This window comes from Pygoscelis adeliae, unplaced genomic scaffold (assembly GCF_000699105.1).
Source record: "Pygoscelis adeliae isolate BGI_AS28 unplaced genomic scaffold, ASM69910v1 Scaffold463, whole genome shotgun sequence".
Lineage (NCBI taxonomy): Eukaryota > Metazoa > Chordata > Aves > Sphenisciformes > Spheniscidae > Pygoscelis > Pygoscelis adeliae.
Window position 1 is genome coordinate 705218 of NW_008824471.1, and position 22456 is coordinate 727673.

At 35.5% G+C, this 22456-nt stretch overlaps 1 protein-coding gene across 1 annotated transcript in view; it reads left to right on the plus strand.

Annotated features, from left to right (window-relative positions):
* The window catches only part of SDCCAG8 (serologically defined colon cancer antigen 8), a 130125-nt gene that overhangs the window by 23570 nt on the left and 84099 nt on the right, over positions 1–22456 (plus strand). The window contains exons 5-13 of the mRNA XM_009321262.1: positions 4283–4396; positions 4804–4929; positions 5231–5371; positions 6754–6818; positions 8969–9157; positions 11263–11401; positions 14575–14727; positions 17968–18102; positions 21416–21532. Coding sequence (XP_009319537.1) covers positions 4283–4396; positions 4804–4929; positions 5231–5371; positions 6754–6818; positions 8969–9157; positions 11263–11401; positions 14575–14727; positions 17968–18102; positions 21416–21532 — 1179 coding nt within the window. The remainder of the gene's footprint in view (positions 1–4282; positions 4397–4803; positions 4930–5230; positions 5372–6753; positions 6819–8968; positions 9158–11262; positions 11402–14574; positions 14728–17967; positions 18103–21415; positions 21533–22456) is intronic.

A 22456-nucleotide genomic window follows, 5' to 3' on the forward strand; every position in this document is an offset into this window, starting at 1 on the left:
CCTGCTGTGTCTTTGAGCCTGTGTAATGAGCCTAGCTCTACTGTTCTGACACTGAGAAATTTTATTTAAAGTTCAACTTTTCTGAGTGTCTAAAATCCACAAGTTTAGTCTGATTGTTCTGCCAGGTACTTTTGCCTCATAATGGTGCAGGACAGAATTAGTGTTTTGTAGCTCAAGGGAACGGTGCATCATTGGTTGATCTTGACATGAATCACTATCAGTTTGTATTTAGCCTTTGGAGGGGAGGGAAAGCATCTTTTAATCTATCTTCGTCAGTTTTCTACTTATATTGGGAAATTTTAGTAGAGTGGAAAAATTCAGAAAATGGGATACTTTTTCATGATAGTGCTTTTAGGGAGTGGATTAAAGGATGGAGGAGTAAACAGAGAAAAGATGGGAATTTACTGTATTGATAGGGCATTGTCCCATTTCTTTCACTTGAAGTTTCCAACGAGAGGGATTCTGTGAAGTGGTGGCCTTATTCTCCTTTTCAGCTGTCCTCCATCTGCTTGCTAACCAGGATATGAAAGTGTTCTGAAGACAGACCAAGTGTAAAGCTCAAAAAATGTGGAAATACAAAAGTGCACACACACCAAAAACCCCAAGCCCTTATAAAATACGAGCTTGTCTGGTGGTTTGCTGGACACTGCAGAAATGCTTCTTGTGTAAGAAGAATCAGATTCCCCAAAGGTCAAGGAAAGCAAACTTAGGCTATGAGTAATCTTAACCTTTTGCTTTGAATTATGCTGAAATACATGATGACTACCGAACAGTAGATGACTGCATGTGTCTATAGCTAAATATAATATTTCATAGAAAATATACAGTTTAGTGAACTTTACATTTCATATGTATAAATAACATTGTCTTAACAAAATTCCCCTCTCTTGCCCATTGATAAAAGTTGCAATAGACATCAAATGAGTACATCTTTTCTTTGATTACATCCAGTTGGTTGGGCAGAGATTTTCCTTTTGCTCTCTACCTCATCACCTGAGGTCAAGGCCCAGCAAGATTGCTTCATACAATAACTGCAGTTCTACAAGCCGGGTCTTGGCTAACCTAACTGCACCCAGCCTGGGTTCCTGACGCTGTTGTAACAGCTGGAGTTCCTGTGACTGATTCCCATTGTTTCTTGCTGGTTTACAGGGCAGCAGATTTAAGACTGCCGGCAGGAGAGTGTCTAATTCTGGGGTTTAGAGGTTTGAAATTTGAGGCGTCCTGGAAAAGTACAAGGTGGGCCAAATTATTTGGGATGTTGGCAAAACTATTTATCACCATGTAGAATGCTGGCCTCTAAAGCTGCCAAGCATTTCTATTTTATAAACTCTTGTGTTTATATGGTAAACTTCTCAATATTAAGAATGCAAAAGTGAGCAACATTTCTGAGACTCAGACATAAACGTTTGGTAATTCATACTGATCAGATGTGTCCTTCAGTTCTGATTTTAATATTTGGCCTACTTTAAATATATGCCTCCCCGACCTCTGTTCTTTAACCCTATAACACATATTATATTATCAAAATATTAATGAAAATTTCCCAAATTAATTTATAATTAATTGATAACAATTTTGTAGTAAAAAAGGTAAAAAGAAATAAATGAGAAATGATCCACCAGGCATTCGCCACATGAAAGGGCAGGTAGAGGCTTCTAAATAATGAAATATCCCAGTGACACTGCTGTGAGTTAATAAGTTGTGTTAAGAAGTCCTGTTCTTTTTCTTCTGGGAAAATATACTATGTATTATTTTCCTTTTAGTGAAACCATTCTTTAGCACTCTTGTGTACATCACACCGATGTTTTGCAGGTTAAACATTAGCACTGTTTTTTCAATGAAAAATAATTTGAATAGAAATGGAGTTTTTCACATTTTTGAACACTGCTGTGGTGTAATCTTTTCAGAGAGGCAGCTGGAGGTCTCAGGTGCAAGGTGTCTATTACGCTTTCAGAAAAGAGGGAGGGATGAATAGGAGCCAGAGGAACAGAATGATGAGTTACAAATATTATCGGCACTATATTATATATACTTTAACAAGTGTGATTCATTTTTTAAAACTTTATAAAGTAGTTGAGATTAGCAGACTTTAAAGCAAGGTGAATTCTGAGTCAATAGAACATGGAAATTACATGCATTGAGCCAGGTGGAATACATTGCAAATTCGGAGTCCCTTCTCTAAATGTTTTTCCAGATGGTTCTGGAAAACCCTCCCATTTGTCTCCGCAATTGTAGTTCCAGATTTCTGAAGAGTCCCCCCTTTAATAGGGCCAATACTTATATGGGGTATAATTTGACAGGAAGGCTTTTGTCGCTGGAAACCTTTCCCTCACCCTGGTTAGTGAATTTTATCTTTATCTTTAAAGGTTGGACAGGGAATCTTAATACCTTGTTGAGGAAAAAAAACATCAATTGTTGGCAGAACCTGTAGATAAGATAACTGGTAGATGTAATAGCTAGCCATTAGTAGCTTGGTTTGGGTTTTGGGGTTTTTTTGAACGGTGAATGCTCCAAAAATAATACTTAAAAACAAAGATGTAGGTTTCTGAGTCTTTTAGGAGATTCAGGAGATTTAGGAGTCCAACTGTTCAGTTAGTTCCTGAAAATGAGTTCTATGATCTTTAAGACTTTAAGTATATTTGAGAAGCATATCGTGGAATACTTTTGCACAAAAAGGTGTGTTTCTGACCCGAGATCACAGATGTTAGAATTGTATCAGTTTCAAAACTAGCTAGGGATTGGCCTAAAGATGCTTGTTTTCATCCAGAATAGTGAACTAATGCCAGAAATGTACCTGTTGTTCCTCTGAGAGGACCCTGTTAACAATTCTGTGTAAATTTTTTATCCTTACCAGAAAAGAATACAAAGAAGGGAGATTTACCCTTTTACAAATGTGAGTAAAATTGTTCAGTAAATTGGCGAAAACACAGACATCTTTTGTATAAGAGGATATATGTTCTACTCAGAGACATGTCCCAGTTTGACTGTCTTAATTTTAATTATTAAAAAAAAAAACACAACCAAAACATTGTGGCTTGCATTGATATACTTTCTTTTAGCTTCAGGAATTAAAATAGTTCATATATGTCAACTAGCATTAGACTGTACTTAGTTCTTTCAGTGGATGAAATTTGCAATAGTGGAATATCAAACTAAGGTAGTAAAACACCATTGAAATCCATAGGGGATGAGTGAGGATCTGATAGTAGCTGATTTATTTAAATTTGGAAGTAGAGACTCCATTAAATATTTTTGTGATTATTCAAAGGCAGTTTCACTGCAGACTAACGTATTTATGCTTAATACTGTTACTCCATTAAAATTATTTTAAAGTACGTTATACTTCATTAGAACTAAATAAATTATTAAGTATTAAAAAAAAAATTGTTATATCCACTCTAAATAAGTCCTTTTTATTAGACTGACAAAGACTGCTTGTTGCTAATAGGATCAAAGAGAGGCTGTAGTTTTCAGGAAATGATTTAATTTATGATTTTAAGGACGTTTTAGTAATATTCACTTACATTCTTTATCTGTACTGTATTCTTAGGAGTAAATGCTGTAAAGGTATAGCGATTGTGTTTTTCACATTTTGTAAAAAGTATAATCCCTGTTTAACTCTTGCTGAGCAAGGCAGAGATGTAATTGTTTATCTTGAATGGGCAAGGATTCCCTTCATTACCTTCTTTAACTAATTATTTGTGAGGCTATCAAAAATTTTACCTATTTATACGGTCTTCAGAAAGGTTTTTTTAGAACTGCCTTTTAAAATACCAATAATCAAGTTCTTTGATAAATGTAATATCTATTGCACATTTTCCTGTGTTTCTATGGAGGTATTAAAATTGCAGACATAGTTGTGTTTCTGTAGCAATTGTTAATGAACATGTAGAGGGGTTGCCTTTTGATGCACATCCACAACTCATTAAAATTCAAGGGATTTTTATATTCATTTCACAGAGAAGAAAATACCCCCTTACATTTGTCTAAAATGGGTGATACACTTAAATAGTGGTATGAATTTCATATACAAATCCGTTTGTGGATATGACTTAATCCTGCTCTATAGATGTGCTTAATCAAGCAGCTGTGTATTTTGACAGAAGTGACATACTTACTTTTTGTATTGCAGAATTTAAGTTCTTACTGTTTCTCCCTTCCTCATGATATAGTACTTGGTGACTTTTTATTAAGTGTACATACTATTCTGTGTGCAAGCAACATCTTATTGCAATAAATGGAAAACCGGAAAATAACACATGCTATTCTTTACTTCCTTCAGAAACCCCCAGAAGCTGCAACTGGAGACTTACCAGCCCTTTCTGATCTCGTTCCTATAATCAATGATCAGTCACAGTACATTAACCATTTAGAAGCGGAAGTGAAGTTTTGTAAGGTATTAGACAACATATTTCACCTACTAAAACCCTGCTCCCCTAAATATGAAGAATTGCTTTAAAAACTGCTTACACTTAGCCTTGAGATTGATTGTTGTAATGACCAAAACTGAGCCAAATGCAGTTCAGTAGATACTGAGCCTTACCATGCATCTTGGTGCCTGTGTAGTGTTTAAGGGTCTTCAAAGACGTTTTTACATCCTATCACAAATAAGCAATTTTTTTAAAGAAGTTATATAGAAATTCAAGCTACAAAAATATGAAATCTGTCTTTTGAGTATTCTTATTCTCTCTAAAAGGGTTAAAATAGTTGAGAATGTTAATCTAGACTTTCGGTCTCAAGATGTATTTAATTGTTGATAGACTTCTCAAGGAGCCTTTTACATGCAGTTCCTATATCCTATAGGAGGAATTGTCTGGGATGAAAGATCAAGTACAAGTAGTTGTACTTGAAAATGAGGAACTCCATCAGAAACTGAAATTCTTAACTGTGGAATATATGTTGAGAGAGCAAACTCTTCTAGATGCTTCGGTAAGTTTTTGTTTTTCTGTTGTTGTTTTAATCAGTGTTCAGGGACCTGATTCTTTTTAAGGAAGGCTATATAAATGGCTATCCGCAAACTAAATTTTAGTCAAAATTTAATGAGAGTTTGTAAACATGAATTTTTGTGGATAACATCATTATCGTAGGTTGCCAACCTAATTAACTTGTTTATTGGCTCTTATATTCTTCTGTAATGAAAATTATAAGATTCAATACTTACATAATTAACATTTGTTTAAAAAAAACAGCCTATATAATTATAACTGAAGCATTAATATTTTTATTTTAGGCAAATACTCAGAACTCTTGGCCTGTAAGTGGTAATGACTGTAGCATGCGTCAGCCTGTCACCTCATCACCAGCACATAACAAAGATCAGGCTTTTGTTACAGCAGCTGCTGGAGAAATAGCAAAATGGCCTGTAGAACTGGTTGGTATTAACTTTCTTTGCAGAGTCATACCTTTTGCAAAACCTTTTGGTGCTTTGTTGTTGCTGCAGTTCTGATGATTAATTTTGTAACAGACGTACAGGAGGAGTTTTGGTTGACTTAACCTTAATCTGAGGTCAAATTTTATTCTCTTAAACCTCATCTTCTCATACCCTAATTAATATTATTATGCAGTTAGACACAGATGGCAGGTTGTATCTGTGGATGTTGACTTCCCAGAGAGAAGTCCTGTCTTGACAATGTCCTGTCAGTGATGGCTCCTCTGTACTTTGGAGATTCTTAGCAGTAACAATGCACAAGCAGGTGGGAACTAGCTGGTGTAATTTAGGTAGCCCTCCAGGCAAGCTCCTTTGCAACGAGTCTTTCTGCCTATGGAGCAGCGCAGGCTCAGTAAGGTAGAAATGGCACTTTGTGCAGTGTATTTTCCCTAAGCTGAATTACACATTTTGTGCTTTTAGAGATACAGAGGAGCCGTAGTGATTCAAAGATGATATTGTCTCTATCCTGTATTTTTAGTTTGGGAAGATATTCTTAATTTTTTTTTTGCTTTAAATTAATGGGGTAGCATTGCCATCTTTTGGGGGAAAACTTGGTTAACTGAAAGTTTTCATGTATTTTATCCATGTGCATATGTGTGCTGTGGAATTTAAAGGGTACTTTACTTCTTCAAGATAATTATGTGTATTTATTAATTTTTCCCAGTAAAATAAACTTTTGTTATTTTTGTGCCTCATCTAGAGCTGAAAACCTCTTCAGTGATCCCTAACTCCTGCAGTTGTTTGAAAGCTAGTTTTTACAGTAATTACACTTTTTCTTCATCTGTCATATTTAAAGCAGGAGAACCATATTGATTGTGACTTCTTTCTAAGCATCATAGTGAGCTAAATTTCTGATGTTTTATCTGGTTCGTTATCACCATTGTATTTAACATTGGTGTGGTTGATTTATATATCTAGTTTTTCACCAGTTAATAAGAGTAACTCACTATATTATAAATAAATAGCCTGTCTACTTAAAGTTCTTCAGAACTCCTCTTTTATTTCTGCTGACTTGTGGGAGAGTAAGAGCAAACTTGAGACAAGATCATCAATTTGTGTAAATCATTGTTGATGGCTGCAATTGAAGCTGGAGCAATTTAGCATATGAGGATCTGGCAAGATGTATAGAAATAAGAAAATGGGAGGGTTGTTCATTTTGTAGACTTTCACAAGTGTGAAAGATTTGGATTTCTCCGACACTAGCGTTTCACCAAGTTTATATCTTCAGGGGAAAAGAATGAGTGTGGCTAATGTCTAGATTTATTTGTAAAGACAATATTATGAAGAAAGCAAAAGACACTTCTTTTCTCCCACCTTTTCCAAAGGAGAAACTAAAACTTCTTTATCAAGAAAAAGTCAACGTCCTTGAGGCTCAAATACAGTCTCTAAGGTAAAATGATTTTTTTTTTCTTTATTGTTAATAAATTATCACTTCATAACAATATGAACCACTCGTAATTTGAATTTAAGTTAGAGAATGTCTGAATGTCGTGTTTTCTGATAGTGTCCCTGAAAGCTGGTTTTACATGAAGTTTTTTCAAATATAAATGTGACAAAATTGAATGTACTGCTATTATATAGCAACATTAGCAATTGAATTATTCAACTGAATTATTGTATTCATAGACATTACAACTTGATATAAAATGTCTTTATCCATTTTACTCTTTTTGTTTATAGGAACATCATGTCTGTTAAGGTAGACCAATCAAAGAAAAAAAGAGAAGTTAAAATTTTAACTTGTGTGAGCTCTTCCATAATTAGCTTTCTTCTACTAATATTTCATATCTCAAGTTTTAGAAATCTTAAGCATCGAACTAGTTTAGGCCACATAATGATTTTGGAGCAGGAAAACATAGCTTTGAAGCATGCAGGCAGTGTTTCCAGTCATGTAACCTGCATATCTTTAAACACAAAAATATTTGAAAATAAATCCTCATGTATTTTGCAAAATATTAAAGGTTTGAATAGATAGCAAACTATGGAAAAACAGGTAGAGGCAACCACTTTAGGATTTGGTGTTCTGGACTAAACTTCCCCCTGTACACCTGCATTCATGATACTGCTGCTGAGTCTGTTTAATTATGTTTTTCCCTAAATAAATTGTGGTTTCATATATCTGAAAATTCTAGACTTCTGTGTGTGTGTAAAAAGAGTTACTGGTAGGGAGACAAGTTTAAATATGCCCTCTGTAGTGGTGAAATCTTAAACTCGCAAAGCCAGTTGTGCTAGTGAAAGTAAAGGAGGATCTTAAATTTCAGCTATGTAATCCAGTTTCCCCCCCACCTTGTCTTGAAGTGTTATATATATTCAGAAATAAATATTGGAGGCTAAAATAGTCTGAAAATTTCCACAAGTACATTATTCAGCCTCTGGATTTCTCCTAAGGGGCATGATCTTTCAAACTGTAAGTTCTGCAAAGCACTTGAGCATTTGCTAAATATTAATTAAAGTGAGAAATTATATCGCTTTCAGTGGGACTATCCTTGTTTTTAACTTTAAGCATGAATTTATGTAGGACTTGCTGATTTCTGTCCAAGACTTCCCAACAATAGGTCTGTTGTACCGTGACTGTCTAAGGATATATGCAGAGCAAATTCTGTTCAGGTTATAGTGGATTATATTTAATAGACCAACTACTAAAATTGGAAAAAGTGCACAGAAGATTTCCCAGATGGAAACAAGCATGCATGCAGTGTGTATATCATGTGCACAGTAAATCCAATGCAACCAGAATGTGTCAGACTTACTATGTGTGTGCTGCCCAGATGGCCTGCATAACAAACCAAAAGCTTTGGATTCATTGCACAATTTGTCAAATTGATCTATATGTGCACAGTGTGCGTTTGTCTGGAACTTCCTGATGTCAGCATTCCTACCACTTGCGCTCTCCCTGGCCTGACAGATGCTTGGAAATTCTGAAGAAAATTCTTCAGAGCACCTGGTAAAAATTTTGGAGACAAGTAAAAAACTTACCCTGTTTTTCTGGAGATGTGGTTGACCTCAAGTTTGTGTGTATTGCTTGATCAGAGCGAATGTGCTGAATACATCTGGACTTTGTCTAGGGAGCATAGGGGACTTTTACTTTATATTGTAACTTTACAGTTAATTTGAGAGTAGAGGAGAAATGTGAAATTAGTCATGTTATTAAGAACAACAGAAAAAATGTTAGGGTGTTGAAATATTTATACAGCTGATAGTGTTTCTTGCTAATGAATCCTTTACTCAGTTCAGACAATATGTAAGCCTACAAGTTTTGTCTAATAATTTTCTGTGTAACTTCACTATTTTCTGATACTACAGAGGGAAGGAACAAATTAATATAATTTTGTTTTGTCTATTAATAATTTTGACTGGGCGGTTCAACTATTATTTCTCTGCTAAAGTCTTCCTTAGCCTACTGAAATGTGTAAAATAATGTTCATTACAGGGATTCTTACAGTTCTTTTTATGTTGCATCTGTAATTATATATTCATATTAATAGAGCTTGTAGAAATGTTTGATTGCTCAAATAATATTTTTTTATTTCTTCTTTCTAGAAAAGACCTTTCAGAATCTCAGAAGACATGCAAAGACTTGGAAGGAAGGCTAAAACACCAGAAGTCACTTGTTTCAGCCACAAATTCTAGCCGGGTTGGTGGTCTGTGTCTGAAATGCGCACAACACGAGGCGGTTCTTGCACAGACTCATTCTAATGTTCACATGCAGACCATTGAGAGGGTAACAAAGTAGGTTTGGGACTATTTACTTTCTCATTGAAAGTACGGTTGCTTACACTAAACCATTTAAGTCTCAATGTGTTGGGTTGCATTCATAGAGAGGTATGCACTTAACGAACAACGGACTCCCGAATTGAAGTTATAATGCTAAAATCAATGGCAGAATATGAGTGTTGGTCCCAGCCACTTTGAAATCCATGGTAGTTTTGCTACTTATTTCAACTGGGAAAGAATGTTAGTCATTACCTTCTAATTGTGATACCTTGGGCTGTCCAGGTAGTCAGACTGTTGTTGATAGTCTGTTTCCTGCACTTTTTGTACAAACAAACCCTTCACTTTGTCAGAACAAATATTATGGAAGTCCATATATTTTGATTGATTGCAAAAGTTCCTGCTCTTCCTGTAGTCAGAAGTTTTTCTGGCTCCACTTTATCCTCCTTACATTTGGGGAACTTTTAGGGTACATCAGCAGTGTAATCTTCCCCCCCCTTGAATTTGCTTAGTAGGTCAGGTGTTTGGGATAGGATGCATTGCTCTTCCCTAACTACAATAAGTCAGGGAAAAAAGTTTCTTTGGATAAAAATAAATTAAACTATTTGCTGCTGCCTTTCTTTAATTGTAGCTTTTATTTAAATGATTTAAAAAAACAGCTATACAGGCTGAATATAATAGGTATAATTCAGAAATCCCAACAGCATTAAAATGTTTTTTTTCTTAAGAGATTCTGCTAGTCTGTCATCTTCAAAAATCTCTCCCTTTCTACTTGCTAGTAATAATGATAGGATACTGCAGCTTTCTCAGAGTTTGTTAAACAGATATCTATTTATTGTCAGATATCTGAAGCTTCTTAGGATTTCTGAAGTTTTAGAATGAGGCTGCTGGAGATGAGGTAGTGGGTCAATTAGAAGCAAGAAGACATAGTACGTATAGTCTGTCCAATGGATATTATCTCTACGCATTAGATGGCTGTTGCCAGGATTTATGTATTTTTTCTATTGTCAAGTCCACGAAGTTTCTGGGAAAGCTCTTTGTTGCTGAAAAGTTATGTTTGAAAAATCTACTTTCATAATAAAAGTAATTATTTGTCACAGACACTGGAAAATATGAACAAACTATAAATTAGTACATTCTTGTCATCTTTATTATAGTGCAGTTTGAAATAAAAGATTTGAGCTGACCTATTTGTCGCTCTTAAACCATTATTTCAGTTTGAGATTTAACAAAATCTGAAAGCTACATCTTCTTGTGATGCAACTTATTAAAAACAGATATTTCAGTAGGGATTTCCAAAGGGACTTTGTCCAAATCTTGTTGAAATGAAGTTTCAAAATATGACTGTTGGCTCTCTGGCAAATACAACTGTGCTACCATTCCACACAACATGAAGAAAAAAACCCAAAAAACACAACAGTTTTCAGCCATAATCTCTAGTTGCACCTAAAACACAGACAATTATACTCTTAATTTAAAAGCTTTCAGCATACCAAAATAATGAAAAGGTGAAGTATTACAGTTTTACTGACTGTGCTTCACCGTTTGGTATAGATCTCAGTTTCTTAGTTAACAAAAGTTCAGAGGGGATGTAGAATCCAGAAGTCTTATTGTTTAGTTTAGTTCCAGTTTGCAGCAAAGGGCTATTGATTTTCATTTTATATACTGAGTGATCTGAATTACTTGTTGAACCTAACCCTTTTTTTTTTTTTTCATATTTTTTAATTTCATATTGCTTCGATCTGTTTTTTCAGAAACTTGCCTCTGTTTTTTTTGGGTGTTGGTTTTGTTTTTTTTTTTAGCATGGATCCCCATTTTGTAATGCCAATAGAATGTTGCTTAGCTTCAATATATTTGACTTGAGCTCTGCTATCATTACTGGCAGTTTCACTAATGGTCCATCTTTCTGAAGTGAAGGACTGGTCATTAAGCAAATGATATTTTTAATACCTGCCAAGCTAGCAGTATGCTGTCTTTCACTCTTAACCCATGCTGGTTTTAGTCTTGCTTCGCTTACCACCTTTGTCTTTTATTTGCTAACATTTTATCTTTGATATGTGTTGTGTGTTTTTTTCTCTTGAGAAAAGATATAGAAGAAATACCTGTTTTTTCTTTATGTGCAGAGAAAGAGATGACTTGATGGATGCACTTGTTTCACTGAGACGAAACATGAAAGAGATGCAGCAAAGAGAATCTAATGCTTGTGAGCAAGTTAAACAAGCTGTGCAAATGGCAGAAGAGGCCAATTTAGAAAAAACGAAGGTAAATTCATCAAGAAATGAGAGCTTTTCAGTATTCAAATCTACTGCAAATGTTAATTAGTTTTCATGCTAATGAGAGAATACACACATAAGACCTTTATCACATGTTGATATGATGTAGTAGATTTAAAAGGATTGCACTGTGTGATTGTTTCTGAACAGTAACGTGAACTCTATATTTGAGTTCTTAAGTTCTCATCAAGGCTGTAGGGTGTGTTACATTCTTAGGCCATCATTTAAATTCTGACGTAGTTTCACAGCCAGGTGATAGATGTTGAATGGTAGAATTTTCAGAGGCATTCATGACATGTAGGAGGATAATTCTCATATCACGTTTCTGAGCTACTCTGGAAAGAATACTTAAAATGCTTACAAACAAGTCTTTTGCCTCAGATGAGTGCAGTGCAAGAACTGATTAGCTAACAGAACTCTTTGAAGATGAGAAGTCCTTTCTGATGCTACCTACAGGAAGCTTTTGGTGCTATGTAAATAATAATGATAAAACCACTTTTCATCTAATGCTTATGTTAGCCCTAGTTACTCTATATAATCAACCAATATTGACCTAAATTATTCCTTGATATTGAGTGACATCTACTGTATTATTAGTGAATTACTGTGGAATTGAGAGGTTTGTGGGTTTTTTTTTTTAAATGCTGTTGTTTTTAATAGTGGACAAGATTGACATAATTGTTCTGTTGATCAAATTGGTATTATTCATCCAATGCTGTAAGTGTGTGTGTAGGGTCTTTAACTATAAATGGGGGGGGGGGGGGGGGATAATGACAGTTGGAAATTCTGTGTACTTGTTAAATTTAATTTCAGAGTATTACAGCTCCTTGTTTTTTTACTGAACAAAGAGAGAATGAATCCTTCTGAGCCCACTGTTCACCTGTCACATCCTGTCCCTGAGGGATTAAATTTTTAAATTGCTTACTTGTTTACTTTTTTTGGAGTGGGTTCTACAGTTGTCTGATAAAAATGTTATTCACTTACTGCTATTTAAAACTGCACAAAATACTTCTCTATGCAATGAAGTGAAGTTATCTGATCTTCCTCTTTTTTCGTTCGGTGTTGGAAATCTTTATTTTAATATTTAAAAAGAAAATCCCTATAAATTCTTAATCAGTGTAGCTCATGTTAGAAATCTAGAATAAGAATAAAACTTAGTAAGAGAAATTAGTAGAACCTTTAATAAAATGGGTCTTTGTGCTATACTATTTCTGCCACATAAAGAAAGCAGCGCCGTAGGGTCTCTGCTGGCCACCCTCTTCACTGCAGCAAGGAAATGTGAAGTGCTGTCTGTTTGTGTACAAGACTGAATAGTAGTCTGTTTCTTCCATGCTCAAGAACTGTTTTAATACGAAGGAACAGGAAGAAATCTTTTACTTATGCTGCGTTAATTTAACGTTTTTACATGTACTGGTATTTCTCTCAGTAAGTACAAACCGTCCTTTATTTTCCCAGTCCTATTCCACTCTTAAGGTGAAGTGGTGTTTTCCCTGGTGATCATGGAATCCAATAGAACAGTCAAGATAAGAAAAGTGAGGAGTTAGCATTTGAAAGCCCAATGTGTTATAATTGCAATTTCATCAACCTGTTTACAGAAAGTCTAACCTCAGGTGCTTATCATTTAAAACCACCATTTTTTCTTGTCTTTCGGTTGTCTCTGTAGTTCATGGCCTCTTGCTTATTACATAGAGCAAGGAGCAGATCTGGTAAGGTTAAACTGCCATAGTTGAAGCATACCCAGGTGTGTATTTTCGACATAAATGTCATAGAAGAATACTTGTTTGAACTGCTCATTATGTAGTCAAAGCGGTGGAGCTAACAAAATACACATTTCTTCTTGCAACTTACTTCTTTTAGAGTTGCATTGTTTTACACATCTACCAAGCTACACCAGTCTTATGCAGACAATTGTTTGCTGGTGCAGATGATAAATTCCTACAGAAAAGGATTCAAGGCAATAACAGAGGGATTCCCTCACCCAGGGAGACTTGTGGTAGGAAAGAGACCCTGAGGAGGATCCTGCAGAATTGACATATAGTAATGGAGACTGTTAGAGCACTCTCTATGGTTTAGTTTGCTTTCCTCCTGAACAGCCCAACAGCAAGGAAATTGCATATAGGGGATTGGCTTTGAGTGAAAGAAAAATAAGCACTTTAAAAAAACTAATTTGAAAATAAATGGTAGTAAGGTAGGATTCCTAAAAGGAGGTTACTTTAGCTTCCTTGAAATAAGATATGCTGAATGTCAGTGAAATGATGAAATGAAATCTGGTTTACTCATGGGCCAGCAAGCTGCCTTTATGGTGCTTTGAATACTTCAATTTACTTACTGGAGTAGTGTATTTCTGATTTAAACTGACATAACACTCAACTCCTCTCCCTTTGGCAGGGATACATTAGTATAAATTGATAGATTATTCCCCCCCCCCCCCAGCTTTTTTAGAAGATAGTGTCTACTGTGCTTCTTGCATATGAACTTATGTTTCTTCTGTTTTGATAGAAAACACATCTATAACCTGTGTTTTAGCACTTCAAATTAAGCAGGACACTTATGAGTTTTTGGTAGAATTAATCTTCTTTATTTGACAAACCTGAAACAAAACAAAAAAATTAAAAAAATTGTTTCTTTGTATCTTTACTTACGTCTTCCAGGTTTTGTCTTAGCCTTCTGCACTCAGTAATTCACTTCAGGGGGAAAACAAGTGGAAGTGCATACACTGTTTGGTTTTTTTTTTTTTCCTTCAGCTATGCAGTTAGGCAGTAACCACAGTATTTGCAAGAGTCAAATATTGGAGGCTGGTTCTAGTGATGTACATTCATGAATTTTAAATGCAAGGCAAATAATCATCTCAGTTTTAGAAGAACAGCTACCTATTTGGAAATTATACTCTGAAAAATGCTCCATCTCTGCCATAACTTTTAAAATCTAATAGATTTATAAATTACAGTAGGGCATGTGTATACATACAAACATGTACCTCTGTTTTCAATTTGTTAGTCCTATTCTAGATGTTAACACAGTAGGGTATGTATAAATATCATAACTATGTTAAAAAAAAATGTCCTTTCTAATAGCAAATTGGTTTCTCTGATGACTTTAGACAAATACGGTGTCTGTTTAAAATTTTAGATTTCTTCCACTTAAAAAATGAGTGTTTTCTAGGCTCTAGTCCAGTGTGAGCAGCTAAAAAGTGAGATGGAACGGCAGAAGAATCGTCTTGAAAGGGAGTTAGCTGCCCAGCTAAATAAAAGGACTGATGAAAAAGAAGCGCTGCGGGAAGAAATGAAGAAGGAAAGGGAGGACTTGGCAGCAATGGTATGAGTTGGGTTTTTTCTATTTGTGTATTACAATGAGCATATAGTCCTCTTTAAACTTTCTGTTTGCTTATCTTTTGTTTTGTTTCAGTTTTGGATTTGAGAGCTCAGTAAATCACTTCCAGCATTGCTTGAAAGCAGTAGTAGGTGACTTACGGTGATCCTTTGAGTCTGAATAACTGGGGTTTATGCTGTATTACTAGATACATACTAAGTTGTTGATGTTATGCACTGACATAACATGATGTTATGTTATTTAGTTTGCGTAATATTTTCTAATGCACTTTGTCAAAGTAGGAAAGGGTTAAGCAGTATGTGATGCAAGGTTTTTACCTAGCTTCTTATAAAGATTATTATTTAGGTTGTCAAGTCAAGCATTCAGAAGTTGGCACATGTCAAAATTAGGATTCTTTGCTACTTTGAGTGTACATATAAATATATATTAATGTTACAGTATCACATATCCATAAATGTTACAGTATCTTAATTGCATACTAATATGGTATTTTTCAGAGTAATCTTATCATATGCTTAATTTGCCCACCTGTAGAAATGTGTTGGAACCTCTTTTCCCACTTTTGCTGATGTTTATAAACTCTTTGAGACAGAATCTGTCTCATCATTTATACTGTGATCATTACAACAGAGCCCTCATAACCTTGTTTTATGCCTCTAAGATGCTAGTGTAATTTGAGTATAAAACACAAGGGTTTTCCACCCAATGGAATCTACAGAGGAAACCTTATGCAGTAAACCTGTGAGATGTGGCCAGCAGGAGCAGGGAAGTGATAGTGCCCCTGTACTCAGCACTGGTGCGGCCGCACCTCGAATACTGTGTTCAGTTTTGGGCCCCTCACTACAAGAAGGATGTTGAGATGTTGGAACGTGTCCAGAGAAGGGCAACGAGGCTGGTGAGGGGTCTGGAGAACAAGTCTTATGAGGAGCGGCTGAGGGAGCTGGGGTTGTTTAGCCTGGAGAAAAGGAGGCTGAGGGGAGACCTCATTGCTCTCTACAACTACCTGAAAGGAGGTTGTAGCGAGGTGGGTGTCGGTCTCTTCTCCCAAGTAACTGGCGAAAGGACGAGAGGAAATGGCCTCAAGTTGCGCCAGGGGAGGTTTAGATTGGATGTGAGGAAAAATTTCTTTACTGAAAGAGTGGTTAAACATTGGAACAGGCTGCCCAGGGAAGTGGTTGAGTCACCATCCCTGGAAGTATTTAAAAGACGGGTAGATGAGGCGCTTAGGGACATGGTTTAGTGGGCATGGTGGTGTTGGGTTGATGGTTGGACTCGATGATCTTGGAGGTCTCTTCCAACCTTAATGATTCTATGATTCTATGATTCTATGTGACAGAGGAGGCGCTTCTAAGGTGATTGGAGAAAGAAATGGGAAGAAGAGTAGAGAGAGAAATGCACCATGAATTAGTGATTTTCATGCTTGTTTGATTCACAACCTCTTCAACCATTTTCTGGTGGAGGTTTGGAAACAATAGAGCGAATTTCTCTTCTGATTGTAGGCTTTTTCCACGTTTTTGGGCTTCTTTTAGAAATAAGCCATATAGTTTATAAAATCCAGAGAGCACAGACTGAACAGGATAAACTGTTTAAGTGTTTAAAAAAAGAGGAGGTTCTTTAGAAGTGGTGTTGTGTTTGGAATGGCTGAAAAGCTACTACCATAGACAGGGAACCACAGCGATATGGTTGTATTTCTGGTATTATGAGATGGTAGAATAATGTTCTGAAGCTGTTACAGGAAGTCAAAGCCTTTGACTCCAGTTCCAGATATTAAAACAGGAATTAAGTGCAGTAATAGGGATTAAGTGATATTTAAGAAAGTGAACTATTGTAAGCGATCATCAGAAATCTGTTGCCGGGCAAACTGAAACGAAAAAAAAAAAAAAACCTTACACTGGAGACAATGAAACATTATTAAGCAACTCCTAGCTGGAGCTAGCTATAGATAGCTCTTTGCTATCTATTGGAAGTTACAATCTGTTGTTATAAGTTGTTTATAAACAACTGTGCATTTAGTTGTTTACTTACAGATTTGCTTTAGAGCAGAGTGGAGTGGCCCTCCAAAGTATAGCCTATTAGACAAGCATTTCATACCTTTTTTTAGTAGAATAATTCACTCCTTAGTGTCACCACATTACTGATGTGTTTCATCACCCACTGAGATGTGTTTTACTGGAACTGATTCCCACTTTGAGTAGTTGTAGTCCTTTTTTTAAATCCTACATACGCATTAAACAATATATAGTGACAATATGACGATGTCATGCTTGGTAATTAAAGATATGGGATAACTTTGTAGAAAACTATGATCTATATGCATGATTTACATCTACGTATGATTAACTACTTCTATGTTTCAGGAAAATGAAATGGTAGAAATGGTATACTGTGCATCAAGTCAACCTCCATATGAATATTTTATCGCTTAATTTATGAACTGATTTGTTTGAAGGGGAGAATTGGCATGATACATAAATCAGGTGGATGCATAATGAGTGAAAAATAGTTATGAATATATAATCCTCTAGGTTTGGCTTTGAATTCCTGTACGTTAACCTAAAACTGTCAGACACCATTATTTCCACTTATATTAGTAAGCTTCAGGGCTAAATAGCTGAAGGGTCATTGTCTCTGTTTTATTGTTACCTTTTTTTTTACCATTCAGCAAAATTTGATCTGAATTACATTAGAAATTTTAACATACTATTCCAATATGTTTTTTGTACAACAGTGTGCTTTGATCTATAGTGCTGAAATGTTTTCTGAACTTGAAAATTAATTTAAGACCTGTGGTTGCAATGACAGTTTTCTTTACCTGGAGGAACATGATTTGGTTTAAATCAATCTACATAAGGGTGGATAAGAAGGTGTTAAATAGTACTCTTACAGCTGCAAGACTAATGCGACCAGCTGCTTCTGACACATTGTCCATAGTAACAAGTCCTGGAGACTAGTCAGGTTGATGAAAAGTTTCAAATAAACTGCTGTATGATAAATTAATTCAAAATAGTGACTCTATTGTTAAAATCATTTAGCTATATTCTGCTATATTTTTAATTTATATTTTTATTATATATTTTTATTGTCTATATTTAATTTTTTATTATATTTTTAATGCTATGTATTTTGGCTACATAACTACAGTTGCTTTCAAGGAGAAAGACCCAGAAGATTTAGATCTGTGGTTGGTCAAATTGCGTCATTACAGTGTTCTTGGGCTTTTTGCAGGTGACGGCCATGTCTGAGAATGTGGCCATGTTGGAGGCTCAGGTAGAGAGAATTACAAGGGAAAAGAACTCTCTAGTTAACCAGTTAGAAGAATCACAACATCAGCTTGCATCTCATGAAATGGAGATGAATAAGGTAGGCACACTTATAAATGAGTATTGACCTTGGTTTTCCTTATCATTGTGGCTTGAAAGGTGAGAAGTTTTTTGTTTCTGCATTTTCCTCTCTGTAGGTAAAGAACATGTGATAAACATAAACTTCATCTGAAAATCCCAGAGACACAGTTTCATGAGTGAAAACATAACTTTTTCAGTCTGCCAAGTCACCTTGAGATGCAAAAGCTAAGCTTTCTACCTCGCAGACTACGCAAATCCCTATTTAAAACTGCAATCCAGTGTTTCATTTAAAGTTGCATTTGATGTGAATGAGACACCATAGTATTCAACCCAGTCCTGTAATTGCTGCCTCTGGGATATACAGTGCTAAAATAAAGGGAGCTGTATCAAATCACTGTTTTTCAAGTACTTTCCTGTAGAATTGGTATGCAGTATACTGCTTTACTCATTAATGTTGACGGTATGCCTTTTACAAAGAGATCTTTCTTCCAGTTAAGAATTATAGCTTAACATCTGTCTATTTATGTGTATCGCTTTTGGGTGCTTTATTTTGCACATGTTTCTCAACCTATTAGAGCCTTAATGTGGCTCATAACATGAGAAAGAAAAAACAATTGCCATCCAAAATCTATGCTGGGGGATGACACGTTGTTAAACTGATGATTTTTATTAACTTAGTTTCATCATTCGCTTGTTACAGAAATAACTTCAACTTCATGAAGATGAGGGGATACTAAATTTCTATAGAATAGACAATCTGAGAATTCAAATTTGTTACAGCCTCTTGAAATGTCTATATACGTTACCAATAATCCTAGGGCCAATCCTACCTCCCCAGTTGTTAACTGCAAGGTTTTGGTAAGCAATTCATTCTTTAGGCCTCTAGAGACTTCTGGAGAGGTTTTCATCAGTTCCTGTCTTCCTCTGCTGCCCCTGCTGGTAGAAATAGGTGAAAGTATTGCAGAAAATTTACAGCAACAAGTCATCCAAACTTATTAGAAAATTTAATTCAATTTCAGCTGAAAGACAAATGAGGGAGCATTTTAAGAATGCCAAAATGGTTTGATTTTCTGTTTCTGAAACACACTTTTGATTTTTTTAGACTGGGTTCACAGATGACTAGCACCACTTATGGGGGGGTGGGCAGGGAGGGCAAGGTAGTAGGTATAAATATCCATTGGTCTGGAAAGAACAATTTTATAGCCTACCGATTTGAAGCAATCTCCCAGGAGAGGTGGCACTGTAGTTCCAGTCCCTGCTTCAGTTAATGTTAATCAATACAAAGTTGAATAGGTGGCCACCTTGCAGTAGTCTATGCTGTGTTCTTATTGCACTGTCCTGAGAGATTGGAAAACCGCATTTGTGCCCCTGTTCTGAATTGAGAAGTCTCAAACATCCTGGAGGAAGGTCCTGTCCATTGAGCTGTTGGGACTATGTGCCTCACCCTGACCTTTTTCATTGACTGTGTAAGTGACATCTATGTCTGCTTGTGAATCTGACTCCTTGTTTCCAAACTCTGTTTGCCATTATTAAAAACAGCAAATAGCAACACTTTTCCTTTTGAGTTTTGTCTGAAATATTTTGTCCTGCATGCACCAGAAGTCAGGGAAAAAAGGTTGGAGTGAGAATCTTTTTCCTTTATTCTGAACTACGAGGAGACTGAAAAATCCATTATTAGGACAGCACCATCTGCTGATTCTTCTGTGTTATTCACTTTGTACGATGTGTGGGGGAGCTGAAGGCAAGGATGGCGCTATTTTTTTTTTTTTTTATTTTGCTTGGAGGAAGTGACATATCACAATTTGTTACATCCTTCATATAAAGAAAGGAGGAGGTAGAAAGACAGGGTTGGCAATCCATGCAGTTTCATCTTAGGATTTTGTAGTTACATATGATATTTCAGTATTAAAAAAAGATAATGCTTTAGAACTTTGCCATTCTATAGAGCATTTGCTACCTTGTGTTATTCACAACAGGGCTAAATTCACAAGCTGTCATTTGAATTTGTAAGTGGTGCTGCTTCTTAAAGTTATGACAGTTGGTTTTGTTTTTTCCTAAGGTGATTTGATTGCAGTATGCGTATTTACTTGTACCCTACGTTGTTTTTTTTTTTAAGAAGAAGAAAAAATAAAGTAGTGAAAATGAGAAGAGGTATGAGACTGAAAAATAGAAATTAATTTGGGTTGTAGAATGTGTGAGGAGATTGTTGAGAAGCACAGAGGACTGTAGCAGCAAATTAAAAGTGTGCACATCTAGGAAGCAAGTCTGGTGAAAGAATGTAAGTGGGGCAGGGAAGCAAAGTGAGTTGGAAAGAAAGTTCTCTAAGAGTAGCTACAAGTAAACACGTTTGTTCTCATTAGGGAACGCGCATGTATTTATGTTTGGTTAATTATGGTGAAATGAACAGGCACAAATTGGAGGTGATTGCACAGGATAAGGACCAAAAGGGGGCAGCTTATCCACCATCCTTCTCCATTCCCAACAGAGAAGATCAGCTAGAATCCTTTAAAAGTCTTAGATTGGGAAATGGGAGAATAACATCCCTGCACAGCAGTAGTGAAAGTTATGTGGGAGGGATTGGTGTGGGGTTTTTTTCTTTCTCTTTCTTTCCCCTAACCCTTTCCCAGACCCTCTGAAGTTGAGCTGCCTTCAGGTGGAAAGGAATGAGGAGGTAACATAACAAACATCCCAGCAGCAGAGAATAATTGTTGCCTTTGTGAAAGTGATACTGGATTTCTTGAAATGTTGCTTTGATCCCTTTCTTCTGGCCCATGCATATGTTTGAATTAGGCATTGTTTTTAAAGAATTTATCTTCAGTTTGTAGTAAGTTTATAATGCTCTGATCTAACTTTGAAAATTATTGTATTAACATCTAAACATTTTCTTTCTAACAGTGGAAAATTGGCAAGATAAAAAACTACACCCTTATATAGGAGCGTGATAGATCCTTTACTTCCAGGTTTTGAAAGTGTTGACATAGACTTTCTTGGGATTTTAGAGAGAATGGGAGAAGAATATAAAACCAGCAACTGTAGTTTAACTGTATTTAGTAGCACATATATTTACAACATAAATATTTATACTTAGCAAAATCTTGATCCAAATATAATTGAATCTAGAAGGCACTGCATATTTCAAAGTTAATGACTATATAGAGAATTCAGATCCACCTTTTTATATAAAAACATTTACCATATGTAGTCTTAAAATATCTGTAAATTAAAATATGTTGCATTTAAATAACCTCTAGAGGGCACCAAAAGATCTAATTGCAAACCCTGGGCTATGGATTCCTCAAGCTACAGATCATGTTGTCTGTATAATCTAACAGGTGTGTGGAGAAATGCGCTATCAGTTGAATCAAACCAAAATGAAGAAGGATGAGGCAGAAAAGGAGCTCAGAGAGTACAGAACAAAAACTATAAGGGAGCTTGAAATTAAGGACCAGGTAAGAGATAATACTGCCATAACTTTGCAGTTATTAGAAGCCTAAGTAGGGTTATTTCGGAAGCTGGAATGATTCGTTTTTCTAATAGTAGTCATTTATTACTGTTAAATGGTTTCTAAATTAATGGCAACAAGCCAGCTATTACTGTTAAATAAATACCTCTCGGTTATCTTATTCTTGTTTTCAGCCCTAGTATGTTCAGTTTTACATAATACTCATCCCATGCTTTCATATAGAATTACTCTATCATGTGTATTCATACAACGTACTTAAATTGTATGTACTGTATACCTATGTTTATACACTTTTTCTCACAAATAAATCCACACATAATTATGTATACATGCAGCCTGACAAAACATTAAAGACTCTAAGTATAACCTAACTATACCAAAAATGAAAATAATTTATCTTCCGGTTTCTTTAAAGATTCAAGGTTAATGAATGCTGGGATTCATAGAAAAGTTTAAAAAAACAAAACAAAACAAAAATAACCTTCTAGAAAAAATAACTGTATAAAAATTCCACTAGGCATTAATTGTTGATTATCTAAAACTATGTTTTATAATAATACAAAAACCAGTATATGCCTTACAGGTAGTCTGTGAGAAAACATCCCATGCAGTAAGAAAGATTATTAGAGTAACCTGCGACATACTTGGCAAACAGCTTGAACAGGTGTAATCTGCATCTTTTGAAGTGCCCTTTTTGTTGAGGTTCTATCCGTTTTTCTCTAGGTATTCGAACTTCCAGTTATTCCTTCATAAGTTCTGATTTGCACATGAGAGTGGATGTCTTCTGAATACACAGATGTATAAGCTGCACATGAGGATAATTTTTTTTATATGCATTTTGTTACTAGAGCAGCCTATCCAACAGGTTTTAAATCATTCTTTTTCTTGTAAATAAGTGAACAAATCGGTC